Raw genomic sequence first — 19,994 nt, 5'->3', positions numbered from 1 at the left:
TTATACAGCAGATCCAGCCTTGCGAGCTGATTGGCTGAGGTGCGTCTAACTGCGCTGTTATTTCACCAGAACATCACTCCACTGAGACTGTTGCCAAGCAACGATTCCGACAGCTGTAGGAGACGCTCGAGCCATCTGAACGTTTTTACTTCTTACTTTACCACAAACAGAAAACGGACTCTAAGAACACATCTGACCGACAACCGTTTTGGTCCAACTCTGAAGACGAGATGACACTAAATTTGAGTGGGCGGAGCTCGTTACTCTGACGTAGCAACAAGCTGCTCGTTAAGGAGCTCTAATTAGGAGGAAGGAGCTGAACATTAAAACATATTAAAGCCGCGTTCACGGCCAGTTTATTCATTTCTTACTGTATTTATTTAACTGCTGTATTAAAGCAGCAGAGCACTCGAGGAGGGAGTTATCACCAATAACATCACGGCTGAGATGATCTACGGACATCAAACCACAGCCAGGATGGTATTTTATGATAACACACTCCCTCGGTGTTCTACTGCTTAATTATTCCAAAATCCAGACTGGTTGTTGGCTGATGACATTATAGATAGTGGGGCATTGAGCTCCATGAGTGCTGCCAGCATTACTGCAGAGGTTGAAGCCTCTCCTGAAGCTGACTCACAAGAAAGCATGGAAACAGTTTGCTGAAGACAAGCCGTCCAAGAACATGGACTACTGGAACCACGTCCTGTGGTCTGACGAGACCAAGATAAACTTGTTTGGCTCAGATGGTGTCCAGCATGTGTGGTGGTTCCCTGGTGAGGAGCAGCAAGACAACTGTCTCTTGCCTACAGTCGAGCATGGTGGTGGTAGCTTCATGGTCTGGAGCTGCATGAGTGCTGCCGGCACTGAGGAGCTTCGGCTCATTGACGGAAACATGAATTCCAACATGTGCTGTGACGTTCTGAAGCAGAGCACGATGCCCTCTCTTCAGAAACTGCGCCGCATGGCAGTTTTCCAACTCTATGATGACCCCAAACACACCTCCAAGATGACCACTGCCTTGCTGAAGGTAAAAGTGATGAACTGGCCAAGTACGTCTCCAGACCTAAACCCAATTCAGCACCTGTGGGGCTTCCTCAAGCAGAAGGAGGAGGAGGGCAAACTCTCCAACATCCACCAGCTCCGTGACGTCGTCATACTGGAACTGCACTGGTTCCAGTACCAACCAGTGCAGCTCTGGTGAATTCCATGCCCAAGAGGGTTCAGGCAGCGCTGGATAATAATGGTCACACTAAATATTGACCCTCTGAGCCCAATCTGGACACGTCCACTGTGAGGTGGACTCACTTGAGCTGCCAGCTGTTTAGACATTAATGTCTGTGTGTTGTTCTTTTCAGAGGACAGTGAATCTGCACTGCTGGACAAGCTGCACACTGACCACTTTAACTGATATCAGAGTTTCAGTTCTACAGTGACGTCCCATCAGAAGATAGAATATCTGCAGAAATGTGAGGGGGCACTCACTTTAGTGAGGATCATTTTACATATCGCTGTATTGTTGGAAGAAAACCTCGTATCTTCAAAATTGGAACTTTACAGGAGAAAGAAAAAACTAGTTTTAGTGCAAGTCAAAGGAACCAGACGTCTTTCCGATCTTCTCCGTTCATCATGAAATTTACACACAGTGTAAAGGTTAACAGGTCCTTTGAAATGGTCAAAAACTGAAAAGTGACAAATGGAGATACGAGGTTTTCTTCTGACAGCAGCGAGATATATATATTTATGTCTATATTAAAAATATATAAAAACCACTTTTGTATTTAAAATAAGGTAATATTCTGAATATTGAAATATTATGGCTATAAATGTCTCTCAAAATCTGATAAGTGGTCAATGAAGACTCATCCAACATAAAATGCCAGATGTAGACAGCTGTAAGTTTCCCTGCCCACTTGTGATCAGACCACTTGAGACAGATGTTAATACCAGATGTAAACACTGCCCGAGATTCTCTGATACCTTCTTAAAGCACAGTAACCATAACCTAATTCAGGAACCCTCTTCAAGCTGGCACCAACACTGAATATTCATAAAGACATTTATGTAGTTACACATGGCTTCATGCAACATAAAACACACTTTACACTACAAACAGAATGACGAATGGAAACTGGAACTTTCAGGATTCCTGCTTTTTGTGTTTCTTTCTGTTCCTCCTTTTTTTCTTCGTTGTGAAATTAGGTTGTTCCACAGAGATCTCACTGCTGGGTCGCTGCGTTTGCTGCTCCTCACCACCAGTAGGTGCACTTGTGGCCAAATCCATGGCAGATGGTCTGTGAGGAGAAGGCGTCACAATCAGACTCAAGATTTTAGCCACTGAAACATTCAAAATCCAGCCACAGGTCACTGGTTGAAGGCCTCGGTTCAAAGGACTTACGCGATATCAAGGCTTTCGCCGTCGCTTGGAGTCGTCTGCCTTTCCAGCATCGCCACAAAGAAACCGTGAGTGAGGGTCTCCGTAGTGCTGGCGCGCAGACACTGGGTCAGTGGGCCGTGACCACGCTCCGGCCACTCGGGAAAGAGGTGCACTAATCTGTAGAAACAGGTGGGACATTTTACACTGCAATTAATTATAGTTAAATAATGTGAGTGTAATGGAGAAACTCCATAACACAGAACTGCAAAAGTCAGAGACCACCTTTCATTTATTTAATTACCAGTCAAATGGTCATCAAGTGCAACTCAACCCCTTAAAATCCCAGGCTTATTACACACTAATGCTTATTTTTCAGTAACCACAGGGACATTAATGCAAACTGCTTGAGCTACACTCTTTAAAAACGACAGTTCTTCAAGAAAATGGTTCTACATAGAACTATAACCACTCAAAGAACCATTTGCATGATTAAATGGGTCTGCGTGGTGAAATGGCTCTTCAGATGGATGGAGAATGTGTTGTAAATGGTTCAGGAAAGGCACCAAAAAGGGTTCTTCTTTTGTTACAAGCTTGATATTCTAACAGCAGAGCCCTTTGCGGTGCTATCTAGAACCCTTTTCAAAAACCATCTACAGCACATTCTCCATCAATCTGAACAGCCATGCAGAGACACAGTTAATGATGCAAATGCTTCTTTAAGTGTTCATAGTTCCATCTAGGAACGTTTTCTGTGCTAAGGAACCCTTGAAGACCTAAGCGTGTATTCTAGAAGGTTAGAATATGCTATAGCAGGGGTGCACGACTCAGGTCCTGGAGGCTGATGTCCAGCACAGTGTGGTGATTTACCTGCTCAAACACACCTGATCACACTTACCTGTTAATTGCCAGGTTAAGTGGGTGTGTTTGAGCAAGGAGACCTCCAAACTGTGCTGGACAGTGGACCTCCAGGACCAGAGTTGTGCACCCATGTTATAGGTTATAGAAGTGTAATAAAACCTTGGGCGGGCCGGTGGGCCTTGGCCATTTAAAGGGTTAATAATTTTCAGGATATATTTTTGAGGAGATTATCTAAAGGATAATCCAGGAGCATAACGAAGGGGAAAGTCACAATTCCAAAAATGTATTAAAAACGTACGGAGCATGAGGCAAATCCTGGCCCTGGAGTGTTCACATCCAGCACCCCTGGCTCTAATAATGAGAAGCCCCTGAAGGCCTCCATTACCTGGATCAAGTGTTGGATTAGAGTTGGGACTTGGGGGTTCTCAGATGGTGGTTTGAGGAACAGTCAGATTCAGCAGAGGCACCTCTTCATTAATATTTTCAACATTCCTCGTAAAACATTTGTATTTTTTTCTCCACACAGAGTGCTGACAGACTAATATGAGCCTTGATGCTTACCTTCTGAGACATACTGCTGATATTACGCCACAAAGGAGCACAAAGAACCCAACTAAGTCGGACGTAGAAGCTGGCCAACAAGCCTCACAGCTAATGTCGCAACTCCTCAGCAGCTTGAACCTGCTTGACTCTGGGCTTCGTCAGGTCATAAAGGAAATCGGACAATCTTTCCAAAGTGATGGATGAAACACTTGGACCTTTATCACAACTGCTTCAGATTCATGGAGAGACACCGAACGCTCATGAAAAGCGGCCAGTGTTGGCGGTGGAAGATGCAGTCTCCCCGGCAGAAAAACGGCCGAAAACGCTGGAGAAACGGGTGCGCGAAACGGCCGAACACACCGACGACTTCGAAAAGAGAAGAAAGAACATTCGTATTACTGATGTTCAGGAGGAGGTGGAGGGAGACCAGCCAGTTCAGTTCTTTGAGGAATGGCTTTTAGATCTCTTGAACACTGAAACGGCGATAGGGAATATAAAGATCACACACTGGCTCCCAAGCCTGACTCGACTCAGCGTCCGCGACCTGTCCTCGTAAGGTATCACAACTACACTGCCCAGCAGCATGTGACAGACGCAGCAAGGACGATGGGAAGCAGTGGACACGCGCTCATGTACGGAAATTCGAGGGTGTTCATCCTTCACGGTTTTTCTGCTGCTACTCTACGCGATTTGACGAGGTGAAGACGCGGCCGAGGGCCATGGGCACAACTTACATGCATCCCATTTTCTCTATATAAGAGGTACCCAGTCCTGGTCCTGAAGACCTTCTACCCTGCAGAGTTAAGTCCCAACCCTGGAGAGCTAGCCACGTAGGTGGATCAACCGCTTCACTTAAAGTGGTGCATAATGGCCTTTCCACAGTGTTCGATGGTCCGGCTGAGGTTGAGAAATTCATGGTTTCCTTGAATCAGCTACCGATGTCTCAGCAGGTCCAGTGAGTCATTATCCAACAGTAAATAACTGAGCTCGTTCATTTCTCTGGTTTAATGCTGGAGCCTGGACTTTAGTGCCTCTGCTGTCTTTCTTGTGGAGGTCAGTGATGAGACATTACTGTGACCCCTATGTTTACCTACGTGGTTACGACTTAACTCTGCAGGGTAGAAGACCTGCAGGACCAGGACTGGGTACCCCTTATGTAGAGAAAACGGGACTCCATGCAAGACCTGCTAGATCACCCAAACTGTGTTCACCATCAGGTGGTCTGGAGGTCAGGAAACCAGCCCTGTGACCGACCGCAAGGTTGCCGGTTCGATCCCCAGAGCCGACAGTACGTGACTGAGGTGTCCTTGAGTAAGACACCTGACCCCCAACTGCGCCCCGGGCGCCGTGGATAGGGCTGCCCACCGTTCCAGGCAAGTGTCCTCGCTGCCCCCTAGTGTCTGTGTTTACTAGTGTGTACGTGGAGTTTCACTGCATCGGTGGGTTAAATGTGGAGGTGAAATTTCCCCATTATGGGACCAATAAAGGACAACTTCCAACTTTAATCTCAGAGAGAGAGGAGAGGAGTCAAGCTGCACTTCTGGTCCAGATGTGAGAAGCGGTTTAGGATTATTTGTGTGAAAAGAAGAAAATTCAACCAAATTCTAAGACAAAACTTTGGAGGTGTGTGGAAAAAAAGCCAACTCTCCCAAAAACAGTGGAGACTGTAAAAGGCAAAGGGTGAACACGGTAAATACTGAAATAGTTATGATATTTAGTTGTTGAACTGTGTGTGATTTCCTGTAACACACGTTGTCTGTTGGACATTTTTTTACTTGGTCATTTTGACCAGATGTTAAATAAATGAAGGGTGGTCTTAAAGTTTTGCTCAGCACTGTAAGGTTTATACTAACACAGTAAATGACCAGTAACTAAAGAAATCCAGTCTCACGTTCTTATTAAAAACAAACTTCCAGAGGCACTACTGCATGTCTGATCTTTACCTGAATCCAGGGTTTTTCTCAAGGCAAGCGGACACCACCTCCTCGTTCTCCTGGGAGTGGATGGAGCAGGTGGAGTAGACCACACGCTGGAGCTGAGGGAACCGCAGAGCGTGGTTCAGACAGTGCAGCTGAAATGCAGACAGCGCCTGCAGTCGCTCACCGTCCTGCTCCTCTGAGCCTCCATCAGGCAGGCACACCATTCCTTTGGGAATCAAGGGTATCAAATCAAATATTTGTAATAGCTTCCCGCCACGCTGTAGGTTCAAGAACTGGAAAATCGTTGAGTGAATAAATCTTAATGCAGGGGTGATAGTGGGAAAAATTCCTGAGCCTGAACTTTTTTCCTCTGCTCGGGAGGTGAGCAGGGTGGGGGTGCTATGTATGCGACACACTTAACACATAACTTGTTGGCCCCTGGGCACAGATATACGTCTATGTATAACCCTGATCTTCATTACTGTCATTTTTGCTTTTGAATTTGTCCCTTCAATGATAGATTGTGTTGAATTTTGTTGAAATACATGAACAACATTCAGACATGAGATAAACAAACCCAATATAAGCCTATATTTCAGAAGCTTCTGCAGATTACCAGAACACCTGGGACTAGCAGGCCTGTTCAGGAATCCATACCTTATTGCTTCTATAGCATCGGAGACTACAGATACTACAGCCATACCAAGAACGGTCAGCAGGTGGCAATAACAATACTCCAAAGTAAACTAGGAATTGATTAGTAGCCTAACCATTGACTAAATGACATGAACAAGGACACGTTCATTTCTTTTAAAAATATAATAGCAAACTATGCAGCATTTATTTTAAATATTTTGAAACCGTTACAGTGCAACAAACTCATAAATAATACTACAGCCCTAAAATTACTATTCAGTTCCATTTTCCCCTTAATATAGGCTTAATATAGGCTTAATATAGGCTTAATATAGGCTTAATATAGTTGTGTTCCATGGCTGAGTTTATACATTTCGCGTTGACAGTGGAAAAAAATTCGCACGTGTATTTCCCGGGATTTCCTACTGAATCTATCAGTTCGTTTGGTCAAAGCAAGTCCTGCCCCCCCTGTTTCTGACTGGCTTAATGGCTAGTAGGCTCGGCCTTGGTGTTGGTTACAGTGAAACCTGCGCATGTCAGATCAAGAGAAGTGTCAGATCCTATGGTCAGATCACGAGGCCAGGGGTCGGCAACCCGCGGCTCTTTGATCCCTCTGATGCGGCTCAGCTTTTGAAAATAATTAATGTAATTAACGTATATTATTTTTGAGACTTAAAAAAATGTTCGGGCGGAATCACAAACGTCCGGTATTTAGTTTCGGTTCGCTTGACTGACATGTCGGCGTCCCCCCCCCCCTAACTTTTAGAATTAGTTTTTTTTTATTATCCCTGTCTAGCTGAAGAAAAAAAAAAACAAACGTATGCAAAAAATTTCGTGTACTTTTTTTCTATTAAAACAGTGGATTGGTATAAAATCGCCTACTGTGAGCAGCATGGGAAACCTGCACCAGTCAAAGCAGGCAATTTCACAGCAATCCAGTGTTTTAACAGAAAAAGTGAATTAAATTTTACTTTGTGTGATTGAGTGCGATTTTCCCCCTGACAAGAATTTGCAGTATTTCCTGCACATTTCCTGGCGGTTCATATAAGTTAAATAATGAAAACTGTAAAAATGTAAGATTAAATGTTTTTCTAAGGTCCTCTATAGCTCAACTGCAGAGCGACCCGGTTAAGATGACAAACACCTTATTTTAATATGTAAATCACGTGGGCATGGCTTTGGAAATCTGACGTTCCAGCACGGAGCGTTATTAGCATGCATGTTGTCATGAATCTCCACCAGAAAGAGCTCCTGGATGCATGTTTGCATTATTAAAATCAAACGGGGGAAGTTCTCAGCAGTGCTCTCCTGAAAGGCCTGAAGCATCACCTGATCCACTGCAGGATGGATCGAGAAGGATGTGCTTCACGTCCTTGTACTCTGGGGCGAGCGGATCAACCTTGAGAAAATCCTGATTGGCCAACTGGTGACATGTGACCCCAGCACGGAGGAGTAGGGTGCTCATGGTGGACAGGCGCTTTGCATCGAGGTCGAAAGCAAACAGCTTCCTAAATGAATGAGAGAAGAGAGCGACATAATGCATCACATTACTCAGCGCTCATCACACCACAAACCCCATTCGCCATAACCTCAGTGCTGCGACTGCATGGCTGTACCCCTTGTTTTTCATGACGGCTGCAAGGTGGCTGGTTTTGTTCCCAGGAGCTGCACAAGCATCAATGACATGACCTCCAACTGGGGGGTCCAGGAGGTACGCAGGTAGACAGCTGGCCTACAGAAACCAAAATTATACAAAGGCAACACTGTGATTCAAGTTCAATCCCGTTCCTCTCCAAGTCTGTATCAGTAAAAGGTGATGTGCTGCATCTTTTCACCTTGTCTTGCAAAATAAGGTGTCCTGCCTTATACAGGTAATGATTGTGGAAGTCCATCTTAGCACTGAACACCAGAAGATCTCGGAGGTGCACGTCACCCATAAACATCTTCCCAGAGAGATGACGCAGATCCTCGATCCTAAAGGGATACATGAACATAAGATCAAAACAAGCTAATAGAAGGCTCCTATTCATGTTGATGCCATGTTTAAAGGGCATTTCTCTCTAAAACTGCCATCCAGCATGTTATTTGTCATGTTATCATCACTCCATAGCCCAAAATATCCCTGAGGCTCATCAGTTTGACAGATTATCATTTTGCACTATTCTATAGCGCAATACATTCGCAAGTTCTGTGCGATATCTACGATTTCTGTGCGATATCCAGTCATTACCTGCTCAGAAATGTGTAATATCCACACAACTGCATGTGTAAACTGTAAATCTGTGTAGTTTCTTAATTCTATTTTTATTTTTTACATTTTTCTGCTAACAGATGCCTTGTTTATTTATTTCTATAGTATATCTTATATTTTGTATTTTGTATGATGCACATCTTTGTCTACTTACTGTGTATTCTGCTGTAACAACGCAAATTTCCCCCAGTAGGATAATAAAAGTCTTATCTTCACCCATCAACGTTCTCTCACTACAGTATCCAGCTTGCACTACACTAGTACACGGCTCTTCTGCTGCCCTGTCGTGGCTCCACGGCTGAATCAGATCAGCAGGTAATAATAAAATAATCCTCCTCTACAGTAAAATAAAGCTCTGCTGATCCTTCAACACAGTTTAACAGTAAATGGTCTTAAACGCTGGAGTTAATGCAGAACTGCTGAACGTTTAGTAGCTACCGAAAAGGCAAACACTAAAAAGTTACTCATTTTCTCAATTGAATTGTCCTGTTCCGCCTTAAATGGCACTGCGGTTACATTCTGGCAACTCGGGCACCATTTAAGGTGGAATGGAAAGAAGCTGGAGAATGAGAAGCGTCTTCAGCCTCGTAAAAAACTGAAGGGTGAGACATTTTACATGAAATTGTTCTACTGCTGAGGAAAGGTTTCCTGCTGGAGATGTGAGAAAAGCGTCTATAGCTGAGCTGAAGCTGAAAGCGGAGCAGAGTCTGTCTGTGTTTTTATTTCTATCATATTTTCTGTTCTATACCAGCACATCAGCACATCCTGAGACAGATTTACAGCCAATACGGTAACATGGATATAAAACGTTGTGGCTCCCAAGGTGGTTTGGTTTTCGCTGAAAGAACTAAATGGCTCTTCTTGACATTTGGGTTGTGCCCCCTGCACTAGTACATCATACAACCCCTGGGACTCCACCCCACAGCAATAAAGACATCCGGCTAGCACAGCCACGGACGTAGAGGCTGATTAATATGGACATGGACAACCTCCAAGCACTGTCTCAAAAGGGGGTTTTCCTAGTCTTTAAACGGGAACTTCTCTCTAGTGGCTTCGGCAGCTCCACTGTTGGAGGTGAGTACTTATTAACAACCGATGTAGGAAAGTTTACACATTTAATTTGGGATAGAGTCTCTTAAACGATCTGCTGCGAGCACTAAGACTACAAAGTGTGATAAGTTTTGCTGTATAGAACTGGAAAGTGAATCGAGCCGTGACTAACCGTCTTGCTGTCCCTTGATATGAATACCCCTCTCTCTTCAGGTAGTCAATGACATCCTCGACAGTCGTCTTCAGCGTGTTGACACGAACATAACGTGGAATACTGTGGGCTAGGGAAGGACAACATGCAGTCAGTTCAGTCTTGATCTACTGAATATCAAGTCAGGACAACAAAACAACACCTAAACAGCACAAAAGCATCGTCCAATCTACACTCACCGGCCACTTTATTAGATAACCTTGCTAGTTGGACCCCCTTTTGCCTTCAGAACTGTCTTAATTCTTCTTGTCAGACTTTCAACAAGGTGTTGGAAACGTTCCTCAGAGATTATGGTTGGTTATTTGAGTTCCTGCTGTCTTTCTATCATCTGGAACCAGTCTGCCCATTCTCCTCTGACCTCTCACATCAACAAGGCATTTTCGTCCACACAACTGACCGCTCACTGGATATTTCCTCTTTCTCGGACCGTTCTCTGTGAACCCTAGAGATGGTTGAGTGTGAAAATCCCAGCAGATCAGCAGTTTCTGAAATACTCAGACCAGCCCGTCTGGCACCAACAACCACGCCACGTTCAAAGCCCCTTAAATCCCCTTTCTTCCCCGTTCTGATGCTCGGTCTGCACTTCAGCAAGTCGTCCTGACCACCTCTACAGGCCTAAATGCAGTGAGTTACAGCCGTGTGATTGGCTGATGAGCTATTTGTGTTAACAAGCAACTGAACCTAATAAAGTGGCAAGTGAGTGTAAATACCAATGCACTGCTTCTTTCTTTATAAACCAGGAAGCTTTAAAATGAGCTTTTATTTATTTAAAGACTTCCCATAACATGGCATAACGTTGTACAGGAGACAACGCCCCCCCCCCCCCCTCCCCTCCCCTCCCCTCTAAAATCTGAACCAACATATTCTGCTAGTATTGGCACAATAACATTCCTGGGCACTGGATCAGTGATGACCTCTTTCCATAATTCCCACATAAACACTGCTGAACTCAGTAAGACAGACCGTTCTTGTCCTGCACACTGGGAGGGAGCAGGTCCTCATTCCGGCTCACTTTCTGCTTGACTTTAATCCGAGCCAGGGCAGCCTGGAGTCTGGAGCGATGCTTCACCATCATGGCCTTCCACGATCCTCCGCATTTTACTCCTCGACCAAAGAGCAAGTCGTAGACCAAAACCTAATCACACGAACGAGGCATCAGAGACAGCAGGCGACTTAAAGAGGAATTACGGTGGTTTTGCAAAAAATTCAACACAACTAAATGCTGCCTGTGTCCTGTTCTGGATTTACTGCAAGTCTTTTGTATGTATTGTACTGTCCTGCTCTGGTGTTCCTGTGTTGGTCCAGGTGGAACGTTGTTTACTCGTAAAGACAATAAAGCCTGACTTGACTTGACTTGACTATAGAGAACACTAATGAAAGGGCTTCTGTTAGCGGTGGACTACGGAGCCTCAATGGTGACATCCTGTATAAATAAAAATAATGCTTGGCCTTATTAACGCGAGGGAACGAGGATTAGGATCTATTAGGATCTCGTTCCTATGCCTTATTAAATCATGGCCACGCATTAGGATCTCGTTCCCATGTCTTACTAAGTCATGGCCACACATTAGGATCTCGTTCCCATGTCTTACTAAGTCGTGGCCACGCATTAGGATCTCGTTCCCATGTCTTACTATGTCGTGGCCACGCATTAGGATCTCGTTCCCATGTCTTACTAAGTCGTGGCCACGCATTAGGATCTCGTTCCCATGTCTTACTAAGTCGTGGCCACGCATTAGGATCTCGTTCCCATGTCTTACTAAGTCGTGGCCATGCATTAGGATCTCGTTCCCATGTCTTACTAAGTCGTGGCCACGCATTAGGATCTCGTTCCCACGCCTCTTCTCCACAAACGAGCCATTTAACATCAAACCACACCGACGGACTCTCTATATCCCAGTAAATGATGTATAACGTAAGTTTGGGAAAATCTGTGGAATTCCCAGGAGAAACCTGCACTTGGGTAAAGAGTGAGGGAAACCCAGCGCTAGCCTTAGTTACCTTGGCTAAACTTAGTCGGAGTTTGGTCTCCTTCAGAAGTCTGGTACTCTCGATGATCTGCTGAAGCACTGATGAATACTTCTGAGTCTCACACACGAGGGCATAAAGCTGTTTGATGTTCTGGAAAAGAACAAACATTCGTAAAGAAATTCGCAGAAAATGCCGGAAACCAGACAACAAGCTCAGTTACGTCACAACAGGGTCTCGAGCTTCTCGAGCTTCTCGAGCTAACCTCATCAGCCACGTTTGCATTCCAAACTAAAATGAGATTTCACGCTTTTTATAAATACGTGGCATTTCAGTCAGTCACGCTTCGGTCATACTAAAGCATGAAAATATGAACGTTTATGATGGCTTCAGAAATAATGCCTCGACTCGTCTTAGTCACACTTAGTTAGAGACGCCAGGAAAGCACGCGAAGCTCATGTCGGCTTTTTCAAGGTCTTTTCCGTTCCACCTTAAATGGTGCAGACTTAAATTTTCCCATTCCACCTTAAATACTGCCGCAGATGCAAAAGCGCAGCGTCATTAATGTGGGGCGGGAAAATCGACCGAGGATCTGCCGAATAAGAAGCACAACGTTACCTCAGCCTCCTGCAATGCATTAGTAACGTTTTCATCCTCCACTGATGTTATTGTCCATCTGGACACCTTACTGTACATACTGCACCTTCTCTAACCCCCACCCAGCGCACAGCTGGACACTCCACACCTGGACACTATTTCAGTACCAATACTCTGCACCTCTTTATTCAGTACGGTCATTATGAGCCGTTACTGCGCTGCCTTTTCACCTCAGGTCGGACTTCTTATTGCAGATCTTTGTATTTATGCCTGTAGATCGTTTTCATATTTATTGTTTTTATATTGTTTCAGCCTTATTATTATTATTAGTAGTAGTAGTAGTAGTAGTATTATTAATACTGGCCTGTGTGACTCATACTGGCGGCTAATTTTCCTTCGGGATTGGTGTCTGTCTGTCTGTCTATCTGTCCCTGTGTTTATCTATCTGTCGGTCAGTCTGTCTATCTGTCCCTGTGTCTATCTATCTGTCTGTCTATCTGTCCCTGTGTTTATCTATCAGTCTGTCTGTCTGTCTGTATCTGTCCCTGTGTTTATCTATCTGTCTATCACAGTCTGTCTATCTGTCCCTGTGTTTATCTATCTGTCTGTCTGTCTGTCTGTATCTGTCCCTGTGTTTATCTATCTGTCTATCACAGTCTGTCTATCTGTCCCTGTGTTTATCTATCTGTCTATCACAGTCTGTCTATCTGTCCCTGTGGTTATCCGTCTATCAGTCTATCTGTCCCTGTGGTTATCTGTCTATCTGTCCCTGTGGTTATCTGTCTATCTGTCCCTGTGGTTATCTGTCTATCTGTCCCTGTGGTTATCTGTCTATCAGTCTGTCTGTCTATCTGTCCCTGTGGTTATCTGTCTATCAGTCTGTCTGTCTGTCCCTGTGTTTATCTATCGGTCTGTCTGTCTGTCCCTGTGTTTATCTGTCTATCAGTCTGTCTGTCTGTCCCTGTGTTTATCTGTCTATCGGTCTGTCTGTCTGTCCCTGTGTTTATCTGTCTATCGGTCTGTCTGTCCCTGTGTTTATCTGTCTATCAGTCTGTCTGTCTGTCCCTGTGTTTATCTGTCTATCGGTCTGTCTGTCTGTCCCTGTGTTTATCTGTCTATCGGTCTGTCTGTCTGTCCCTGTGTTTATCTGTCTATCAGTCTGTCTGTCTGTCCGTGTTTATCTATCGATCTGTCTATCTGTCCCTGTGGTTATCTGTCTATCAGTCTGTCTATCTGTCCCTGTGGTTATCTGTCTATCAGTCTGTCTGTCTATCTGTCCCTGTGGTTATCTGTCTATCAGTCTGTCTGTCTATCAGTCTGTCTGTCTATCTGTCCCTGTGGTTATCTGTCTATCAGTCTGTCTGTCTGTCTGTCCCTGTGTTTGTCCGTCTATCAGTGCAGGGGACATAATGTGGACCCGTCGCTTCCACTGAGTAATGGGGTAAAGTGCTGTGTCCCGCTTTATGAGCACATTAACTGAATCTACGCCCCAATAAAGAGAACAAACCCGCTGGGTTCTCTGAAGAACCTTCGAGCTGGTCAGCTGAGCCCGAGCCGCAGTCCTGACCAGGCGTTTATATTAAAGCCTCTACTCCAGGATCAGAGGCGGGTTAGAACCTGAACACTGAGCGCTGCCGCCGATAGAAACCGAGGGAAGTTCTCCTCTCTGACTCAGACGGAGCAGAACCCCATTACCTCGAACCCACTGTCGTAAACCAGAGTTTTCACGGCGCCCTTCTTCTGCTCCACCTTATCCAGAACCTCTGCGGCCTTCAGGTAAAGCGCCATCGTCCACCTGCCTCAGTAAAACGTGGTTAGCATGTATCCAGAACGTCGCTACACGTGTGTTTACGTATCTAGAACCACGAGAGAGCCATGCTTTCCTAGTTGCTTTCCGGCAGTTGCAAATCTCCTGCACGACGCTTTACGGCGGGTCAGTGCTGATGATCGTCCTGTAGGGGGCGACACTCTCCCTCTCGCTCGTTCTCTCTGAGCCGCAGTGTGTCCGGCACAGACACGCGCTCAGACGCCACGCTGGGGCCAGCCAGGCACGTCGACGGCGACGCCATCTTGGGGAGGTCAACATCGCTGCTGGACCGCATTCAGTTCCATCACAGAGCGGCAGTTTAATAAAGATACTGTCCAGAATTCCATTATTTCAGGAATACTGCTCTCAGAAAGCGGGATAGGAGTATATAACAGAGGGAACGCAGTGATCCAGGCTCTGTGGTTGTTTCTCCTCTGGTTTTATTTTAATCTTATTTCATTTAATCGTCTATTCAGGGTCTAAACTTCATGTAGTAGTTATTTATTTAGTGATGGTTAAAGCTTGTAGTTACAGCATTAATTAATCTGTGTAGATATTCATAACAGATTAACGGACTTAAATGGAGCAGCTTCAGACAGAAAGTGGCTGCTGCTCCATTTAAGGTGGAACGGGAAAACTTCCTCTCTGTGCTTCTCGCCGTGTTTTGGGGGTTTATTGTATTTTTCTGTGTATTAATATCAGAAGCGATTCACTCATTGATGGATTTGCTGATGTGTGTGTTTCTGTTTCTCACACTAAGCTCGGTTTTTAACATCAGGTGCGGACCGAATACTTTCCTGCTGGACCGGCCGGCTAATGACCGCGGTCAGTTATTAGAGTCTGGACCAGGGCCGGCCCTTCCATTAGGTGATATAGGCAAATGCTAGGGGCTTTTTTTTTTTTTTACAAATGAACAATTAATAAATATGAAAACAAGCAAATAATATTAGTCAAAAAATTTGTCAAATAATTATTATAATAACAACACACGCTCCCACCCCCGCGCGCTCTGCGCACCTCCTTACAGTTTCTCTCTGAGGACAAAGACAGCGCCACAGAGTGAGTGACATGTCCCCGTAAAGATGTCTAAAAGGCAGAAAGGGCAGGAAAAGGAGAAAAGAGGAGAAGAAAGGCGGCAGAAAAACAGAGGTAATATAATATGGTGAATTATATCATATATATTATACATTAAATGTGTATGTTGTACAGTAAAAGTTCCCTTCAGAAAAATATTTACTAGCTAGCAAGTGATGGCGTCAGGTACCCCCTTCCCTAAACTCATTGAAGACATTTGAAAAGACCCCCCCCTCCCCCCCTTTCACTAAATAAGCAGGTCTTAATCCTCGTTGATTAGAGACTCTACAATAAGCAGAAAGTTGTCTCTGCACTGCTTCATGTAAAATAGTTTTAAAATATTTTTTGTGCAACAGCTTTATATTCATTTATTGTTATACGGTTATATTTATAATTCATTTACTTTTTATTTGTTTCTTTAATACTGATTTTACTGTTTTACTGTTCTTTTCGTTCTAAAATAAAAAAAAAACTCAAAAACATGAAGCTTTGCCGAGTCTGTGTGAGTGTATAAACCCGATGACTGATGATGCAGAGGGCACCAACCAAAATCTCGCCTAGGGCACCACACCAGCTCTGGTCTGGATTAATCCGAGTCTGAGGATTATAACTGAACAGATGTGGTGTAAATGGGTGGAGTAGTAAGGAAGTCGTGGCTGATTTAATCCTGAGACTCTTCGTCTCTCAATACGAGTGAATCTGCTCACGAGCGGATCTTGACCTCTCCAGCATGACGGACGCTCAGACGCGTTGCCTCACATAGAGCTCAATAGACGATACGGCGGCCAGGCCTGGACATCTGTGGCTTCATCTTATGGATTATTGTAGCTGAATAATGTTCCCTTTTATCTCGTCCATCAAAGGGACATAATCTAGCTCTTTTTCAGCCAAACCTGCAATTATTGTTTGTGAGGACTGGCTGGTTCATTGTTTGATGCCCATAAAGAGGTAAATACATGCGTTGAGAAACACAAGCTGGATTACTTAAAGCGGCACTTTGACCAAAATGAAAAATAATCATTATATCTGCTGTAAAAATGCTTTCTCGCCCCTACAGCGGTGCTGGGGTCATCTCCACACTGAGATCTTCTGGTTTAAAGACTAGGAAGCCTCCTTCTGGTGATGTATATTGAGAGTGAGGTGAACTTTTGAAAGCCTAGCACTGCTTCAGGCTGGATTTGAAGTGAATTTTATTTTATTTTATTGTTCTTCTCTAGCTGGTGAGTGCGTAAGGAAGCCGGAACACTAATGTTACTGATAGGAAGCCGAATATGTTATTGCACAGCAGTCTCAAGTCATTATGCTATAAAAACGGATTACTGGAAAGGCAGAAATGATGCATCAGACGAGGAGGACAAGCTAAAATCAGTTTGGCTTATTTTCCGTTTGACAGGGTATAAAAGTCAGCCATTCTGTGCTGAATAAACACAGAATCACTGTTTGGTGTGTAAAAGGTGAGAATTAGACTAAAACAAATGCCGGCTTGATTATATTTATTATATTACAGCTTATAGATCAGTAGCCAGGTCAGCAGAGTTGAGTGACACCACCTAGTGGTTATCAAGATGTAGTTGTGTAGTGCATGCTGGGTATTGTAGTGAGAGAAAACTGATGAACTACAAGATAAAAATGTTATGAATTCTGTCAAAGCTATGAGGATGAAGGATGTGATACAGCAAAACGCAATAAATACCATATGAAACGGTCGTTTAGGGCTAGAAGGCCACCCTTAACTGCATGTAGACACTTTTAGGTGTGAAGAACATCAGAATTAAACGCGTGTTTTCTTTTTTTCTGGCTTTGGTCATCGGTCTGATGGACGAGCCACAAGGCGCCAACCTTGGGAACAAAACTAGACATGTTTCTGTTCAGACTTCTGGCGGACTTTGCGCTGATTCTCACCAAAGAGAGCCGAGCCAACGTGCACCATAGATACATGTACTGTTTAAATGCCTGACCGTTTGCATCTTGGACTTCCCATCGTTTGCACATCAAAACGAACTTGGCAGCTCTTGATTTGTGCCTGGATTTGACAGTGAATGTTTTAATTAATTCACACTTCACTTTAGGAACAAACTAGCACTTCATACAGACTTGCAAATGCCCAGATCCACACCCTCAAGTGGTGTATTCAAGTACCTGAGCTGAGGGATCTTGCAAAACCGGCTCAGGGGTCAGTTCAGCTTTTGCATGCTTTTTAGTGTAATAGCTCAGTAGTTTATAACAGCGGAGTGACTTGGATTTTAAGGGCCGAAATGCCGAAGAATTAATGGGCCGTCTTTATGAAAATGACCAGTAAAACAGGGTATTACTTTATTTTGAGGATAGACGCTTTCATCTATAACAAACATTCAAAACATATGTCTGTTAGTTGTAACTGAGCCTTAAGTTGAATGTGTTAAATTCTGTTAAGTATCAACCCAAAACCTAAACTGAATCCTAAACCTAATCTAAAACTTTTAAAGGGTTGCATCAGACAGTTTGTTAACAATGTGGGCAACTGTACATAATCTATACTGGACTCTCAAAATAATGTATAACCAAAAAAGACAAATTTCTTATTTACTCCCTATTGCCACACCATGTTTCTTCTCACGCATATGAACTTGAGTGACGTCCCATTCTTAATCCATAGAGTTTAATATGATGTCGGCCCACCCTTTGCAGCTATAACAGCTTCAGCTCTTCTGGGAAGGCTTTCCACAAGGATTAGGAGTGTTTATGGGAATTTCTGGCCGTTCTTCCAGAAGCGTATTTGTGAGGTCAGACGCTGATGTTGGACGAGAAGGCCTGGCTCACAGTCTCCGCTCTAATTCAACCCAAAGGTGTTCTATGGGGTTGAGGTCAGGACTCTGTGCAGGCCAGTCAAGTTCTTCCACACCAAACTGGCTCATCCGTGTCTTTATGGACCTGCTTTGTGCACTGGTGGGCAGTCATGTTGGAGCAGGAAGGGGCCGTCCCCAAACTGTTCCCACAAAGTTGGGAGCGTGAAATTGTCCAAAATCTCTTGGTGCTGAAGCTTTAAGAGCTCCTTTCACTTGAACTAAGGGGCCGAGCCCAACTCCTGAAACACACCCCCACACCATGATCCCCCCTCCACCAAACTTTACACTCAGCACAATGCAGTCAGACAAGTACCGTCTCCTGGCAACCGCCAAACCCAGACTCGTCCATCAGATTTCCAGAGGGAGAAGCGTGATTGGTCACTCCAGAGAACACGTCTCCACTGCTCTAGAGTCCAGTGGCGGCGCTTTACTCCACTGCATTCCACGCTTTGCATTGCGCTTGGTGATGTAAGGCTTGGATGCAGCTGCTCGGCCATGGAAACCCATTCCATGAAGCTCTCTACGCTGTTCTTGAGCTGATCTGAAGGCCACATGAAGTTTGGAGGTCTGTAGTGATTGACTCTGCAGAAAGTTGGTGACCTCTGCGCACTATGCCCCTCAGCATCTTTCACTAATGTCTGTAGAAGCAGTCTGCAGGCCTAGGGGCTCGGCTTTATACACCTGTGGCCGTGGAAGTGCCTGGAACACCTGAACTCAGTGATTTGGATGGTAGAGTGGATAACTTTACAGTTTATAGTTTATACTTTATAGTCTTTTGGAAATATGTCTTAACCATGTTGGTGTTCCAGTGTAAACTAATGGGACGAGTTTCCTTCCCCGGGTCATCAGGCTGCTGAACAGTCAGTAGTGCTGGTGTATCGGTCTATAGGCCTGTCCCTGCACCTCTGAGTCATCATCATGATGCTCTCCATGGACAATCCACACCACATCCACACCTCAAACAGACTCACTCTGATCTTACTGCACCTTCAATCTAGCAAATCTGTACTTATACATATAGATTGACATCTTGTTTATCTTCTATCCATATCCTGAGTAATCTGGAGGATTTCTATATCAATATTCTGTCCCCTGAGAACCTGCATCTCATTTATTATCTACCTTTATACTCACTAACTGCACACATGGAAATGTGAACAACAGCACATTTCATAACTCATTACTGCACGACTGTACATTGGAAATTATTATGGTAGTGTGTGTGTGTGTGTGTGTGTGTGTGTGTGTGTATATATATATATAATTTAAATCCTACAAGGGGGATATGCACCTAAGATTTTCACTCACCTTGCACCTGTGTAAATATGATGTGACAATAAACGTGATTTGATTTGATTTTTGGTTCACATATGGAATTTAGCATAGAGTCTTGCATGTAAAATGGCATAAACTCTGATAAAAAGGAATTCAGTGTAGACGTTAAGGGCCTCAGTCGTGATAGGCCACCTGCTGTTTACCCATGTAATTCTTTTTTTTACAATATTAGTGGTATATGGCCGTTTAAGGCTGGGATACAGCAAATCTGCTCTAACCCAGTCTAGTTTCCCATTAACTCTAGCCACTTCTGTCCAATCAGATTTATAGTTGTGGTGCATGAAGGCCTCCGTGAATGTGAGAGTTACTGTCTCTGTCAGTAGTTTGGCACGTTTGCATACATGTCAGCTAATATGTGCTGCCGTTTACCTTAACTCACCCAAGACACTTATCTGAGGCCTTATCAGCTCCCTTTGAGCACCTGTTGTGTTCTGAGTTGCAGTTCAGCTACACATTATCCAGACTACCATTAGCGTGGCTAAATGAAATTATACCTGCTTTTGGACCGTTTGACGCTCCTCTGCCTCATTTATTAATATTCTT

At 44.3% G+C, this 19,994-nt stretch overlaps 1 protein-coding gene across 2 annotated transcripts; it reads right to left on the bottom strand.

The window, feature by feature from the left end:
* Positions 1 to 2,041: 2,041 nt before the first annotated feature.
* Positions 2,042 to 14,353, bottom strand: nsun5 (NOP2/Sun RNA methyltransferase 5). Of its 2 annotated transcripts, none has more exons than XM_017722486.2 (10): positions 14,106 to 14,353; positions 11,847 to 11,966; positions 10,809 to 10,980; positions 9,807 to 9,915; positions 8,169 to 8,307; positions 7,950 to 8,065; positions 7,663 to 7,841; positions 5,722 to 5,923; positions 2,399 to 2,554; positions 2,042 to 2,294 (listed from the first exon to the last, which is right to left on the bottom strand). In XM_017722486.2, exons 1-10 carry the CDS (start codon positions 14,196 to 14,198, stop codon positions 2,141 to 2,143), a joined length of 1,440 nt encoding a protein of 479 aa, XP_017577975.1. In that variant the 5' UTR covers positions 14,199 to 14,353; the 3' UTR covers positions 2,042 to 2,140. The 2 variants fall into 2 exon arrangements, with proteins under 2 accessions (XP_017577975.1, XP_037403255.1); XM_037547358.1 differs by lacking the exon at positions 14,106 to 14,353 and adding an exon at positions 13,918 to 14,040.
* Between the last annotated feature and the right edge of the window lie 5,641 nt (positions 14,354 to 19,994).

The sequence above is a fragment of the Pygocentrus nattereri genome, chromosome 18 (genome assembly GCF_015220715.1).
Source record: "Pygocentrus nattereri isolate fPygNat1 chromosome 18, fPygNat1.pri, whole genome shotgun sequence".
In the NCBI taxonomy this organism is placed as follows: domain Eukaryota; kingdom Metazoa; phylum Chordata; class Actinopteri; order Characiformes; family Serrasalmidae; genus Pygocentrus; species Pygocentrus nattereri.
This window is presented reverse-complemented; position numbering and strand designations above follow the sequence as displayed.

Bases quoted from the DNA above. Each gene is read 5' to 3' on its own strand.
- nsun5 (XM_017722486.2), bottom strand. From the start codon at position 14,198: ATGGCGCTTTACCTGAAGGCCGCAGAGGTTCTGGATAAGGTGGAGCAG. The intron at 9,916-10,808 runs GTCTGTCTTACT...GTCCTTCCCTAG, and splicing joins CAGTGTGCAGGACAAGAACG to CCCACAGTATTCCACGTTAT. The intron at 5,924-7,662 runs GTGATGCTTCAG...TGATTCCCAAAG, and splicing joins TCCATCCTGCAGTGGATCAG to GAATGGTGTGCCTGCCTGAT.